At 33.0% G+C, this 17131-nt stretch overlaps 1 protein-coding gene across 1 annotated transcript; it reads right to left on the bottom strand.

Moving 5' to 3' along the window:
* Window positions 1–8583: 8583 nt before the first annotated feature.
* Window positions 8584–14619, bottom strand: LOC112515782 (receptor-like protein kinase FERONIA). The gene is made up of 2 exons (XM_025122709.1): window positions 13267–14619; window positions 8584–10216 (listed from the first exon to the last, which is right to left on the bottom strand). The coding sequence occupies exons 1-2, from the start codon at window positions 14570–14572 to the stop codon at window positions 9054–9056; spliced, it is 2469 nt and encodes an 822-aa protein (XP_024978477.1). The 5' UTR covers window positions 14573–14619; the 3' UTR covers window positions 8584–9053.
* Window positions 14620–17131: the final 2512 nt, after the last annotated feature.

The raw sequence follows: 17131 nt of genomic DNA, 5'->3' as shown, positions 1-17131 counted from the left end.
TTTCATTTATATTTTAAACTATTATAATTGATTATTTTTTATTTTTTATTTTTATCTGTTAGTTTTATCAAACATAATTTGTTCATCAATTAATTTATTAGTTACCAGCTAACTTATAAGCTACCGGCTAATTTATTAGTCATCAACTCGCTTATCAGTTAGTTTACTAAATATTACTTTTTATAAATAATTTATAAAAAAATAATTATAAATAATGAAATCATCTTTTTTATTAATTGATTATCCCATTTTTAAATAAGTAAGTAAATGTGCTAATTTTTTATTATTACATTAAAAAGTTATTATCCCCTTTTTTCAATAAAAAGTAAAATAATTGTGTTAAATTTTTTTATTATCGATTTAAAAAGTTATTATCTTATTTTTTAATTAAAAAATAAATAAATGTGTTAAAAAGATTATTAGGGCATATTGTATGAAAAAGTAACTTACAATTTGATTTCTATCTTGGATAACGTATTTTAAAACTTCCATTTTGATATCTAAGATGTAAAGTTATTTAAGTACCCCGGTAATCGTTATCATGTTGATGTGACGAATTATGTGATATTCAACTCAGTATTATTTGCTGACATGGTCAGTGCTATGGATTTTTTAATCTAAAATTAATCTTCGACTGGTTGCTCGGATACTTAAATGTTTAAAACTTTACATCTTAGGTACAAAAATGAAAGTTTTTAAAGTATGTTATTTAAAATAAAAATTAAGTTAAAATACATTATTTTTTCATGAAATTTAAAAAAAAAGATATGAAATATTTTATAGGGAATATATTTTATTTTTATTAGAGAATTAAATAAAAGCTTTAAATTATCAAAATAAAAGGAGCTGATGGAAAGAGAGATTGAAAGGTCCACGTCTCCTTCGTGAGTAGACTTGGAAAGTCTTCCCAAAGTCTTCCCATGTGGTGAAAAGTTTTATGACTTGTTCTTTGTGCATTACACATTGTACCATGTGCTACAACTTTTAAGTTTAAAGATGGTGATTTGTTCCGATCCGGTGAGGAATCCGGCTCATCCAATCTGAACGGGGACGGGGATTCCCTGCTAAAATGCCTAATAGACTCAAACTAACAGATATTCTTCATGGGTTTGGCTGGGTACAGGGATTAACCGCGGCCGGGGATTACAAAACTCGCTCCATCCCCGCCCCGAGAAAGACAAGACTTTCACTACATCTTACATCCATCGGGGCTTAAACAGTAGGCCACAACCCAAGTCGTTAACTTTCACATTTGGTGTAGATTTATACAACAAAAATCGTTTTTAAGATGATTGTTTGTTTTTCCATTTAAATTATGAATGAACTAAACTATCTATCTAGAAACGTTTAGTTACAGAGTTTATTCATCCCCACAACTTCTATGCCATAAAATATAAGCGTAACACTGTTACGACAAGGATTTACGTTATTATTTATTATTTCGTAAAAGACGATTAACAATTTGAAGATAAAACCAAACAACCACATTAGCCAAAAACAATACTAATACACATGAAATTAAAGTGTTCAAGAAGGATTCAAACAACAGACAAGGACCAAAAACCCCTCTGATCATTTCTCGCAAGTTCGGGGGTATATTTTGCATGGGTCGCCATTGCCTTTTGCGTTGTACTTTTTGGCTCCGGTGCAATCTTTATTGCAACTTGTTTTAGCAGGGTCCAAAGCCCCGTTAACGAGAACGTTAGAAAATGACCCAAGAATCCGCCTATGCTCTTCTGTATCCATCAGAAACTCTTGTTTTTCTTCCTCGAAAACTCGACACTCCGCCAAGCTACTCCCGTTGCATGACACATTCGACGACAACCATGATCCGTTACAGCCTTTGATCATCGTCGTCATCATCAAGATGAACGAGAGCGATACGACGGCAGCCGTGAAGCGATTCGGGCTTCGTCCATTAAACATCTTGTTGTTCTTGCAATGAATCGGGGTTCGAATGTTGGTTTCCAATGCTATATAAAGCAATTGATAGCCACTAGGAGACGAGCACCAATAATTCAACCAAAAATTCCTATTGGATGAGCCCATAGTAACATTATCTTTATTCCCAAAGATTTTATATCTACCAAAATTCTAATTTTATTAATGAACGGTCCACATAAACACTTATCCGGTAAACGTTTATTGATAAAATTCAGACATTATGACTTATCTCATCTAGTAGTTTATAAAAAAAACAGCATCGTATGTAACAATTTACCCAATAAACGTCAACAGAGTAAGAGTCGTCATACTCACTGATCGAGTAAGAGTCGTCACCCTCATTGACCAATTCTAGTTTACGTGGCAGGGCAACAATTTTCCTCTTTTTTTTTGCAATAACAAATGACAGTTACACCCGTGTTTGTTATGATTTTATAATTGTCATTTAGTTCATTAAAACTGTAATAATCACCATTTTTTACAAGTATAGACACTTGTAAAAAATGGTGATTATTACAGTTTTAATGAACTAAATGACAGTCTCACCCTTGATAATAGAAGGGAGTAATAAATTTCTTCATCTTATAATTAAAGGATAATTGCATTAAAATGGAACCAACTTTCAGTTGATTTATATTTCAAGGAACAAACTTCTAAAATTACCATTTTAAGATCTGAAGCAAAAAAAAAAATTATTTATTTAAGTGATGATATGACACAAGTAAATACCAGTGTTCGAAAAAAAAACTCATCACAACAGCCGTCATGACGCGCCATGACTTAATACTTCGCCACGTTATGCATGTGGCACGCCATGAAGTAATGTGCGATTTTTATAACGCATAAATTGATTTTTTTTTCTTATTTTTTTTAATGTGTTATTTGTTAGTTTTTTAATGTATAGTCTAATTTAATTTATTTAATATCATTGACTCACTAAGTGATAGTAAGAAATATATGTTTATATGTATAATAATTTATATGATATAAAGATTTGCTGTCATAAGTCACGCCTTAAAAAAACATCGTGACCTCGTCGTGGCTCCTAAGGCTTGAGGTTTGACCTCGTCATCACACCATGTCTAATGCCATTTAGAACCTCGGTAAATACCAACAAAATTCCACCTCATAAATAAAATTAAAAAAATAATTCTAAAATATTATATGATTTTTTTGAGTACAAACTTTGATGCTATTTGTACAACTACATATGAAGCATTTAAGTGGGAAAACACAAACCAATCGTTTGCTTCATTTTGAAGAGCAAAATCAAATGGTACATAAACAACAACTTTGATCGGAAAATGGGTTTACTCCCTTTGTATTCATCAAATCAATTACTGATTATTGATGTATATTATCTAAAATTCAATATTATAAGTAAATTATGTATAAGTACAACTTATTAAAGTTTCATGTCTGAATTCGTATAATTAACTGCACATAAAAATAATCAAATAGATAATAAATATCTCATTCTAAATATAAAAAATCTAAAATATAATTAGGATAATCCTTGACTTCTAACAAAATACTTGATTATTATCTTTATAAAAATTATATTATTAAATCAAAATAAAAAATGAATTACAGAAATACACAAAAAAGAAGAAAGTTATAAATAGTTAGTTTGTTACTAATATCAATATATTTTTCCTAATTTTTAGGGTATCTTCATATTTATATTTTATTCAAAAATAAAAACATTATCGCTTTATCAAAATCATATAAAACCGTATTATAACGTCGAATGAGACAAAAAAAAACATTAAAATCGAGATGTATCTCGTTGCATTATGCAAATACCCTTTTAGTATTTATTAATCGGTTGCACCCTTGATTACTGAAAACCCATACAGGAGTTTGGACCCTTAGGAATGAAGTGTATATATATAGCTTTTACCGTATAAAATACAAGTCATTGTAATATTGATACCACAAAAGATTTACCTTTTCATTATCGTTATTCGTATAGACAATTAACGATCTGATGGTAAAACAAACAGTCCCACGAACCGACACTAGATAAGGCAAAACGATAGTAATTCACAAGAAATTAAAGAGCTCCAGAAGGATTCAAACAACAAACAAGAACCAAACCCTGTAGATCAAGTGCGGCAACGATCATATGTTCTACACGGCCTGCCGTTGACATTGTACTTTTGGGATCCAACGCAATTATCCCCGCAAGCCGGATTTTGACGGTCTAGACTATCATAATTAATATATGTCGTCGCCAGAATCCGCCTATGTTCTTCGGTATCCATTAGAAACTCTTGCGCTTCTTCTTCCAAAACCCGACACTCTGCCAAGCCACTTCCGTTGCACGCCGCCGTCGAAGACAACCGCCATCCGTCACAATCTTTGATCAAAATCATCATCATCATCATCATCAAGATTGCCAATAGTGATAAGACACCAGTCGTGAAGCAAATTGGCCTTCGTCCATTAAACATCTCGTGTTTTCTTGTAATGAATCGGGATTCGACTGTTGATCGTCGTTGCTTTAAAGAAATCGATAACGGCGTTTTCGTCAAGGGTCGGATTTTCGAGAAATTACAGCCACTAAGAAACAGGAACTTGGTTCTTATAAGACAAAACATTTCATGTCCCATACATGACTTCACGGGTGCCAATTTTGGTGTCTTTTAGAACCATGACCAATCAATTCGACCACAAAATTCCTATTGGTTGATCCCAATTTAACATTATCTCTAAATTCAATATTTACAAATATATATATATATAGGGGCCTATTCAAGGGAGAACTGAGTTGTTTGTGGTAACTGTGAGAACCAATCTCAACCAATCATTTTAATATATTAATTATACAATTAAAATCAAATTAAAAGGGTATGTTAGTCAATTCCTAATTTAAAATTAAATTTTAATTTTTAAAATGCAACCGTTTCAAATAAAATNGTCAATTCCTAATTTAAAATTAAATTTTAATTTTTAAAATGCAACCGTTTCAAATAAAATAATTAATATTGATTTACATTCCTAAAATAAAATATTAATAAKATTTATTGAAATAATTTCAAAAAAAATAATTCGTTTGTGTAATCATGTTCATGATTCTGATGAATCACATGAAATCTCACATATTTGTGTTCAATCTGATTTGTATCACAGTGTGTTATCTAAATTATTTATCATCACCTGGTTCACTTTACTTATATTCTTGGCGTGATTATTGAATTCTTTAATATCTTCTTGGTGTGATTATTGAATTCTTTAATATCTGCTTTTTTTTTATGTCTATTAATTTTAGATGTATTTTGTTGTATTAGAACCTGTAATGCCTCTGTATGTATCAATGATTTAGGCATGGTTGTGGTACTCTGTATATAAAGACAGTATATTGTTGTGCAAACTTGTGATACATTATTAAATGGTCCTTGTATATGTTTGAATTCATGTTTTCAGAATACTTCTTACTGTCTACTCTGTATTGGTTTTATCTTCTGGTTTTGATTCTGGAAATCTTTAATATCTACAATTATATGTGTATCTTCTCGTGGTACTGTGTATATAAAGATGGTATATTGTTGTGCAAACTTGTGGTACATTAATAAATGGTCCATGTATATGTTTGAATTCATGTTTACAGCTATTGATCAAGCAGAAGAGGGCTTATCAATATCACCAGGTGGTACTATGATACAATGTGATACGATGTGATACATATGATACATGTGCGTTTTTGACATCCAATTCATGGAGTGGCCAATGATGAATGGTAGCTAAGGCTATACAAATACGAACACATAGCATCTTGGTCATTGGAGAGAAAGCTGCATGGTAGTCAAAGTCAACCCCATAGGCCTGAGAATGACCCTTTGCAACTAAGCAGGCTTTCAACCGGTGTAATGAATCGCCAGGGTTAAGTTTGACTATGAACACCAATTTACAACTCACTACAAGTTTTCCGCGATGAAGATGTGCGAACTTCCAAGTATTATTCTTTTTTTGTAACATTATAGGTACCAATGGTTGTTGTGGACTCTAAGGAGATGTGAGAGTATGCTACGTAATCATGGATGAGATATCAGCTCCAAGGTTGTGTGCCTCTTCCACAAGCATTATCCATCATGCAGGATCCCGCAGAAGCTACAACCTGTGTGCATGTAGGTGTATGTGTATGGGCAGGAGCAATTATGCAAGCTCTCTTTAGGTTGTGAAAATAAAACTTTCTCTACTATCCCAGAAAATATGTTTTTGAAATGATAAAATTGAGACAATTTAGAAAATTAAAATATCATATTATACATCTATATATATATATATATATATATATATATATATATATTAATTTAAAGAGCATGACACATCACCAGTAGACTAAGGCTTAAGAAGCCATTGATAAATAACCTCAATGCTTTGCATGAGATGAATAGTTATTTACAAAAATAGGATAAAAACCTTTGTTAGCATTTGGGAGTCTGCCTTCCTTGGGGGAGATCCTTGAATCCTAAATGAAACATGGAATATTTAAAAGAGAAGAAAACTTTGGCAGAAAATATTAAAATAATTCCCATGATATTTCCATGACTAAGATATTTGCCAAGGATTATGGCTTTGTTAGACAGGAAATTGCTTGCAGATGGATTAGACATAAGAATGAACCCCAGAAAAAGTCTCAACTATTTGATGAAATCAACATACCTTTCTACCAGGAACGAAGTCAACGGTAGGACCACCAGTAACCTCGACGGCAACGACACCTGCAAGCTGCCAATGGACCGCCTACGGGGTAAGGACCGAGTTTAAGCTCCACATGAACCAAAACCGTTTAGTTTATGTGCTACCAAGTTCTCGAGTGACAAAAATTATTTGAAATACAAAAATGACTATCTTGCCCTTATTCATATAATGTCATTAAATGATAGTAATTTATTTTTAGAATTACATTAATTAAGATTCTTTTTAATCTTACCCATTGATTATTATAATATGTGGTTGAAATTGGTTCTCACAGTTACCACAAACAATTTAGTTCTCATTTGATTAAGCCCCTATATATATATATATATATATATATATATATATCAATTTTACATATTGAAAATTAAGAATCCGATGTATATCTTATTTGTACTAGAAGGATACTCACGCAATACAATGAGATACATCTTGATTTTAGTGTTTCATTTTATTCTCTATTCATGTCGATATAATACAGTTTTATATGGTTTTGAGAAAGTGTTAATATTTTTATTTTAAATAAAATATAAATTTGAAGATATCATAAAATTTTGAAAAAAGAATATCGATATCAGTATCACATTAACTATTTAAAAGATCTCTTTTTTGTGTAATTTCTTTAATTCAATTTTTTTATTATAATTTAATTTAAGGTTTAATAGCGAAATAATTTATTTTTGATTTAATATTAATTTTTTATAAAGATAATAATTAAGTATTATGTTAGAACTCAATTATTATTTTAATTATATTTCAATTTTTTATATTTAAATATGATATATTTATCATGTATTTGATTATGTTTATATGTAGTTAGTTACACGAATTCAAACATAGAGCTTTAATAAGTTGTATTTTCGTACAATTTATTTGTAATCTTAAACTTTAGGTAATATGCATCAATAAACAGTACTTCATACATAAAAAATAGTTTTTAATTTTTTTTTGTCAAATTAATGTTTTATGATATAGTATAAATGTGTTTACATATAACTGAAATAGGAGTAAACTAAAAAATTGGTCCATGTGGTTTGTTAAAAATAACATTTTTTTGTTTTTACAGTTTTGAAATCACAAAATAATCATCATCGTTGTCTGTAAAAACGTCAGGGTTTGATTCTTTTCTCTAAATATTCTGTTAAATGAGAAACATTTTGTAATTTGATCGATTTTTGTCTTTTATCCAATCAAAATCGATTTTATATTTTCTTCTCTTTGGTTTTTGATTGGGTAAACAATAAGAAAAATCGGTGCCCCTTATTTAACGAGATTTTCTCATGACTGTTAAGAGGTAAGAACCAAATTCGAACATTTTTTACAAACCACGATAACCATTTTGTAATTTCAGAACCGAAGAAAGGTTCAAATGCGGTGACTCCGGGCTATCTGCAAAGCAGGTGGTCATCAAGGGATTAGTCAACTCGCATAGCGGGTTAGATATGCAGGTTAATTATAAAAAAAAAGTGGAACCCACAACATGAAAACTAAATGTAATTAAAACATATATATTTTGACGGTTGGTTCGTTCTAGACCACTTAATAACCGATCAAACCACAGACGGACCGAACTGAATGGTTTGACCATTTTTCAAACCGAACCGGACCATCAGACCGCTCAAACCACAAAAAACGGTCCAGTTTAACTTGGTTTGACTGGTTTAAATGATCCAACGTTTTTTTAACACCCCTGATATGTTGCCAATATAAAATGATTATAACGACGCAAAATATTAAATATTATAAAACATAGTATCATATGATATTTATATTTCTCTTTGGTAAGTGTGAGTTTTCAGTCCATTTATGTCCACCGACTAACCATGAATAACCTGGAGTTATCTATACACAATCTTACGTAACAAAATAAAACGTATCTTTTTTCCGTGGTCGACTCTTCTTGATTATTTGACATGGCCTTGTCGTCCATTTTCTCAGCGGCTTCTTGTAGCAGCAATGCAAACTCTAATCCATAAACTACAACGTCCATCGTTGGTCGATCACTTCCGGTAGCGGATCTAGGAAATTAATGGGGTGGAGGCACGTTGGATGAGACTTGGAGGAAGGAAGCATATGGGACGGAGGTAATTTCGATAGACATGGCGTAATTTCGATAGCATCTGTATTTCTGTGTGGAATTCATGAAAATTGCAACAGTGGTTGTACCATTGTTCATGTACCCTTTGTACAACTTTCCAAAACCTCCCTTGTAGATAACACAATTTTCGTTAAATTCAGCTGTAGAAACTTCCATTTCTTGAATCTGATGGTGGTGCTGAATGGTAGTAATCTGTGGATCCTGACTGGTATATATCAATCCTTTAATTACATGATTCAAATTGGTATACATTTACATGGCGAATAAAACAAACCACATGCATTTTAAAAAGAACCAGACATAATTATCATTGTCCTTCCACTTCCATTGTGGTATGCTCTTCACCGTCTTTTTGCTCAGCAGCTTCTTGCAGTATCAACGTAAAGTCTAGTCCACAAACTACAGCATCCATGGCTGGTCGTTCGCTTCCTTGTTCTTTCAAACAACTATTTGCTACCTCCCCAAACTTCCTTAACGACCCAGGTGCGATCTCGTCTCTTAGTTTTGGATCGATTATTTCATCCAAGGTTCCTTTTCGATAGCAATAGTTGCCCCATTCAGCCAAATTCACTTGTTCATTGGGCAGCCATGGAATGATAACAGGTCTTGCACACAGAACCTCAAACAAAACCACTCCAAAAGAGTACACATCGGACTTGTCCGTGAGTTGCTGTCGACGGTAATATTCAGGATCCAAATACCCGACGCTGCCCTTCACCAACGTGGTAACGTGTGTATCTGATTCACCTTTTGGCCCTAGCTTTGACAAACCGAAATCAGCAACCTTAGCCACCCAATTCTCATCCAACAAGATATTTGTAGACTTGACATCCCTGTGAATTATCCCACGTTTGGCACTCGTGTGGAGATAAAGCAACCCTTGGGCTGCGCCAATGCAGATATGGAGACGGGTTTTCCATGGTAAAGGAGGGTTTTTGGTCTTGTAGAGATGTTCTTGTAGAGTACCATGAGCCATGTAGTCGTAGACGAGTACCATCTCGCCATCCTCGTCACAGAACCCGATCAGGGAGACTAGATGAGCGTGCCGTAGCTTTGATAGCATCTTGATTTCCGTTTGGAATTCATGAAAACCCTGGTTGGATGATGGGTTGAGCCGTTTGATGGCGACTGTGGTTTTAGCGTTGTCGATGCAGCCTTTGTACACCTTCCTGAACCCTCCTCTGCCGATGACACAATTGTCATTGAATTCACCGGTGGAAACTCTCACTTCTCTAAGGGTAAAGTGCCGGCAGCGATCTGATGAGAGTGATGAAAGGCCGTTCCTTGTAGATCTCAATTCAATGGAAGTTAGGCCCCAGTATGGCTTGTCATCGTTGGTGGTACCGTGGTCTTTGGCTCGCCTTTGCCTCCATAAAACTATAAGAACTAAAACAGATAACAGGACTAACCCTCCCCCGACACCTCCAATTATGTCGCAATATGGAATCTTCTTCCGGTTGATCACTTCCGTGGGAGATTCCGAGGAATGAAAAATTTCCGGGTTTGTGCTCGAAAGATCACCCGCGATGCTCAACTTGAAGGCTTCCAAACCATTCAAATAAGCATCACGATATTCTTTAGAGGCGTTAAGGTTAGGACGCATTGCGATCCACAAATCTTGCTTGCTATGGCTTCTATCTGGGTCGAAGATAAACACAAAGTAATCCTTAAATACAGGATCCCCGTATTTGGTCCAGTACAATGGATCAAGCTGCTCCTCGGCAGTATCATTATTCATGAAAATCGTAAAGACCATCTGACCACTTGTATGGTATTGTGGTATAATGTTGCAAAAATGGAGCCTGATCTTGTAATGGAACCCAGAATCAACTGGAAGCATCCAAGTTAGATTGTAGTGATTTGACAAATTGCCCATACTTCTTTGCGTAGCATAAACTTGCTCAGGTGCGGTATAATTAGGTGTCTCCATGGTGTACGTGATCGGAGCCATAGTAACTGGTGTTAGCCCATAATAACCTGCACCGAGTATGTAATCATCATCTAGTTCCCATGATCGATACATGCCGGTATCAGCGTTACCGGGTATATGTCTCCCACCTACGTTTAGCCGGTAAACTGTTTCTTGAGCCATGTCGTCAGAAATCCCAACGTATTTCAAGCTGTTTGGTTTAAAATACAGATTTTCCGGCATTGAAACGATTTCAATACCGTTGATGAAGGCATATGAGTTGGGTATGGGTGTAAAGATAACCTTCAAGGTTTGGATATCTTTTACATAGACAATGAATTCTTTGACAAAGTAGAAAGCTTGGTCACTGACGTCTCCTGAATCAGAGCGGATGTTTTCGATAAAGGAGGCGGCTAGGAAAGCGCTAAAGTTGGTTAAGAGAGTGTAGCCATTTGCTGATACTGAGAAGAAAGATTGGTCTGCTTGAAGATGGGAGTATGTGACGGGGTGGAAATGGAGGCGAAGGAATTTGGGGCCTTCGGTGACCGGAAATTTGTACGTGAAGGAAGAAGTATTGAAGATTCGGGCGGTGGAGTAGGGGATTGGTGGGACTGAAGAATCTTGGAAGGAAGGTTTGGATGAAAAGGAGGTGCCGGAGATTACGAATTTGGAACCTTCATCGCTATCCCATACACATATTCATGTATGTATGCTCTTCATATACACATATTCTCAATCTATTTACATCTTTATATAACTCATTCGTATATATGTTCAATAAATGTGAACATATATATGTGAATTGAGAAAATTAACTAAATGTGATATACGTAAGAAGTATAGATAAGTTGTATCAAATGGTTGATTATGAAAAAGAAATTGTGAGTAGAGAAATAACATATTATATGTTAGAATAATATTTTAATATACCAAAGTATCAACCCGATCAACCCGTACGGGTTGGGTTGGGTTTTAAGATTTTTCAAACCGCAAGCATTGAGTTGTGTTGTTCAAATGTCTTCAACCCGATCAATCCGACCCATGAGCACCCTTTGTATATGTTTCAAGGGGCCTGTTTAAATAAGAAAAACTAAATATCATAAGAAGGAAAGAATGGAAGGTTCATGCATGAATCATCGAAAAATATCTATTCATATAGGTTATTGCATGCATATTCAAATAGATTTTTTCAACGGTTAACATTTGAACCTTTCCTTAACATTCTTTTTTTATCTTTTCACGATATTTAGTCTTTTTATTTGAATTTCTTAGTATATTTAGTCTATAAAATATAGTAAATATAAATATGCATGTTCAATAATATCTTATGGTTGGATTTCGGTGAGAATGAAAGTTATGGTGAAAAACGGTTTTTTTACCTCTGAATTTGTAGAAACTGTTTTGAATTAGATATCTTTTTTGGCCTTGTCTTTTGTATCCCTATGTGTTGTATGCTTATCTGCTAATTGTTCAACCTATGGTTGGTTGCTGTTGCTGTTGCTGTTGCTGGTGACGTTTGTTGCCAAGTATTGAGATATCGTCACTCTAATTAATAGAAAAAATTTAGTCCAATGACCATTCATTTGTCACTAGATCATGTATTTAATTTGTTGGATCTAAAACATGTAATCTCTAGCTTTTGTCAATGGCACGAGTCCATGGAAAAAAACCCAACCTATTTTTATATTTATTTTGAATGATTAAGTCCCTATTTTTTTAATAAATAAATTCTTGAACTTATTGAAGTCGAACAAATAAATTCTTAAACTTGTTAAAAGGGAAGAAACCCAAGTATTTATTTGTTTGGTTTTTGTAATTTCAATGATTTATTTGTTCGATTTCAATAAGTTCAAGGTTTTATTTGTTAGAAAAAAGGTCAAGGGACTTGGAGTCTATTTGTTAACAACTTGATGAGCTTAATGACACTCACAATTTATTCAGTTAACTATACATGTCTGTTTGGTAGTCGCTTAACAATATATAAAATGGCTTATTCAGTAGCTTCTAGGAGGAGCTTTATGCAGAACGTCAAGTTTTTTTTTTTTTTTCTGAACCTGTCCCTCTCAATTAAACAAGCTTCTTTCATATATGAAAAAACCTTCGAGAGAGTCATAAATTAACCAATATAGACAACTTTATTCATATAAAACTTAATAGACAACCAACCAATTGTTTTTAACATTTCCCTTCGTCAATTAAATGAAATATCTTCTTTTTCCCAAAAAAAAGAAAATAATGGAGGCCACTCTGTCTCTCTTGTCTTCCACATATGCTGCCAATTTAGTTGTCTAATTAATTTTCAAACTTCATTTTATTTCTTTTCCACGTTTCTGGTGAATGATGTGATAGTTGAATATATATATATATATATGTAGTTTGGTTTTCATATGGAGTAATTGAACATCATTTTGTAAATAAAAGTGTATATATATATATATATATATATATATATATATATATATATATATATATCATATATGATTTAATCACCCTATTCTACAATGCAATTATTAAACTATAAGAATTAAAAGAGACAAGAAGACTAACCCTCCCCCAACTCCTCCAATTATTGCGGCATATGGAGTTTTATTCTTGTTCCTTCTCGTGGAAGATGCCGGCGTTGGCAGTGGGGTTCTAAAACTAAGCTCTGGATTGGGGCTAGCAAGACTACCAACCTTACTCAACTTGAAGGCTTCTAAACCATTCAGATAAGCATCAAGGTATTCTGTCGAGGCACCAAAGTTAGGATGCATCGTCAGCCACAGGTCTTGCTTGCTTTCGCGATTATCTGGATCACTGACAAACAAAACGTAGTCCTTGAACACCGGATTTCCGTTACCTTGAGTCCAGTACAATGGATCAGCCTYCTTCTCAGCAGTTTGATTATTCATGAAAATCGTAAAGACCATCTGACCACTTCTATTGTATTGTGGTATGATATTGCAAAAATGGAGTCTGATCATGTAATAGAACCCAGAATCAACTGGAAGTMTCCAAGTCAGATTGTAGTGTTCCGACAGGTTGCYCATACTCCTTTGGGTAGCATAAACTTGCTCAGGTGCTGTGTAATTAGGTGTCTCCATGGTGTACGTGATCGGAGTCGTTGCACTTGGTGTTAGCCCATAAGCTGCACCGAATATGTAATCAGGATCTGGTTCCCATGATCGATACATGCCGCCGGTGCCGGTATCATCGTTACCGGATATATATCCCCCACCCACGTTTAGCCTGTACATAGTTTCGAGAGCCATGCCGTCAGCAATCTTAGGCCCTGTAGTTAGACCCACGTAGTTCAAGTTCTCACCGTTAAAATACAGATTTTCCGGCATTGAAACGATTTCAATACCGTTGATGAAGGCATATGAGTTGGGCATGGGTGTAAAGATAACCTTCAAGGTTTGGATATCTTTTACATAGACAATGAATTCTTTGACAAAGTAGGAAGCTTGGGCACTGACGACGTCTCTTGAATCAGAGCGGAAGTTTTCGATAAAGGAGGCGGCTAGGAAAGCGCTAAAGTTGGTTAAGAGAGTGTAGCCATTTGCTGATACTGAGAAGAAAGATTGGTCTGCTTGAAGATGGGAGTATGTGACGGGGTGGAAATGGAGGCGAAGGAATTTGGGGCCTTCGGTGACCGGAAATTTGTACGTGAAGGAAGAAGTGTTGAAGATTCGGGCGGTGGAGTAGGGGATTGGTGGGACTGAAGAATCTTGGAAGGAAGGTTTGGATGAAAAGGAGGTGCCGGAGATTACGAATTTGGAACCTTCATCGCTATCCCATTTCCGGTGATCAAAAATGGTGGCGGTGGATGAACCGCAGTTGAGGAGGAAGAGATCGGTGGCTTTGTAAGGTTGGGCGGCGACGATGGTGGTGAGGAGGAGGAGTGGTAAAGTGAAGGTGAACATAGTAGTGATCATGGTGGAAGAGTCGTATGATCAGATCACTTGTGGCTGTATCTTAAGTGAAGAGTATTAATAGCATGTTATGTTATGTTAGGTTAAGCCAAGTTTCGATGATTTTTAAGACCCTGTTATACTCTCGTACTAAGAATTATAAATCCGCTGCGAATGTATTTTTATACGTATTTCTAGTTTTCTAAATGTATTTTATTGAAAATCAAATTATAAATTTACAATAAAACATATTTTTTAAGTAAATTTGATTGAATATCAATTATAAAACTATAATAAAACGTAATTTTAAATGTATTTGATTGAAAGCAAATTATAAAACTACAATAAAATATTTTTTTAAATGTATTTGATTGACGTAGTTAGATATTTTAAAATGTATTAGAATAATATTAAAATATTCTTAAAAATCTATTTAAAAAATATAAAAAAAAATTAAAATATGATTGGTTTGGGCCTGGACCGGCCTGGCCCGGCCCTGGACCATGACCAGTTACAAATACTTTTAACCGGACCTAAGAATTTTCAATGGAATCAAAACCGGTCCGACATAATGTAGGACCTCTTTTTGGCGATCTCTGTTTAGAGTTAAGACTTGGAAAGTCTTCCCAACCCATAAGCAATAACTTGTACTTGGAGCATTATGAGTTGTACCATTGACTAAGACTGTATCGGGGTGGAAGTGACATGCTAACTTAACATTTGGTGTACAAAATTCATTTTGCCGTATCACTTGGGTTGCCTTTGCCTTTGCCTTTGCCTTTTGGTTTCCGGATAAGATTAGTTAAAGAGAGAACTAAATATTTATTAAATATAATAAAATAAATATTTTGTATACAAAATATCATTAGAAAATTTTCAATTAAAATTTTTTATTTCTTTCTATTATTAATATTTAATAAATTATATAAATTAATCAAAATATAAAAACCATATAAATTAATATTTGAGGACATTAATTAAAAGTTTAACGATCATAAAATATAATAAGTAATTTTAAAAAAAAATGAATAAAATGTAAAGAGGAATGCATATTTAATATTTTAGAAGATAATTAAGTTTTATTTTAAGGTTATATTAATAAAACATAAGTTTATTTCTTGTTCCAGCTTGTTCCATGGGGTGAGAATGGAACAATGATCCATGTTATGTTATGTTATGTTATGTTATGTCCTATCTTGTTCAATACACAAAATGCACCCTTAAGGAGCCCTTGGCAGCCATGCATTTTGATTTTTACACCCCAAGTAAGTATTCGCCCAAACGATATTATTCGAACACTCTCATTTACTTTACCTGGTAAGATTTTAATCCATTAAAATATTATTGTATGTAACAATTTATCTAGTAAATGTTATTTGGATAAGAGTCGTCCACCTCACTTACCGAGTAAGACTCTCGACATTTGTCATCCTTCTTTCTGGATAAGATTATTGATCCTTATCTTGTTCATCGGGTAAGGCTAAATGACTCGGTAAGCGTATATCGGGTAAGAAATTTAGTAAACGACCCTGATATGTTAAAGATAGAACCGAAATATAGATACCAAATTTTTTTTTACCAATAATCTAAAATATGAGCTATTTGTTTAAATTAACTAGAAGGGTTCTCGCATACTGCAGCGAGATACATCTCGATTTTATTGTTTTTTTTATTTTTTGTATATTGATATGATACAACTTTATATAGTTTTGAGAAAGTAATAATGTTTTTATTTTTGAATAAAATATATATATGAAGATATTGAAAAGTAATTCAATTTTTTTATTATAATTTAATTTAGGTCTATTAATAAATCAATTTATTTTTTATTTAATAATATAATTTTTTATAAAAATAATAATTAAGTATTATATTGGTTTAATAACGAATAGATTTATTTTTGGTTTAATAATACAATTTTTTATAAAAATAATAATTAAGTATTATATTGGTTTAATAACGAATAGATTTATTTTTGGTTTAATAATACAATTTTTTATAAAAATAATAATTAAGTATTTTATTAGAATTCAACGATTATCCTAATTATTTTTTATATTTAAAATGTGATATTTATCCTTATATTATTATGTTTATCTACAGTTAGTTACATGAATTCAAAAATGAAGGTTTAATAAGTTGTACTTACGCACAATCCACTTCTGATATTGAATTATAAGTAACATGCATAAACAATACTTTATGTATAAAAAATAGTTTTTAAATTTTTTTATTAAATGCTTTATAATATAGTATATATATTTTTACATGACAAAACAAACCACATTTTTCAACCCCTGATATCTTATTCCATCTATTATCTATAAAACAAATTTAATAAAAGTCTTAAAATCTTAAAATATTAAATGACCAAGATATCTTTTATATTACTTTTTCACCCCCTCCTCTCCTCACATACACTCACCCTCTCACATACACTCACTCTCTCACAACCGATTTTTTAAAATTATAATTTTAAATTTACACTTTATACTCCTATAATTAGTTAATTAATTTACTTTACGTCATTTACTTTTAAATGTTTCATTTTAAACTTTTATCAAATTAATATACATAATCGTA

The sequence above is a fragment of the Cynara cardunculus genome, assembly GCF_001531365.2.
Source record: "Cynara cardunculus var. scolymus isolate 2C chromosome LG 7, CcrdV1, whole genome shotgun sequence".
Lineage (NCBI taxonomy): Eukaryota > Viridiplantae > Streptophyta > Magnoliopsida > Asterales > Asteraceae > Cynara > Cynara cardunculus.
Note: the sequence above shows the minus strand (reverse complement) of the source record. Positions and strands in the feature narration are given on the sequence as shown.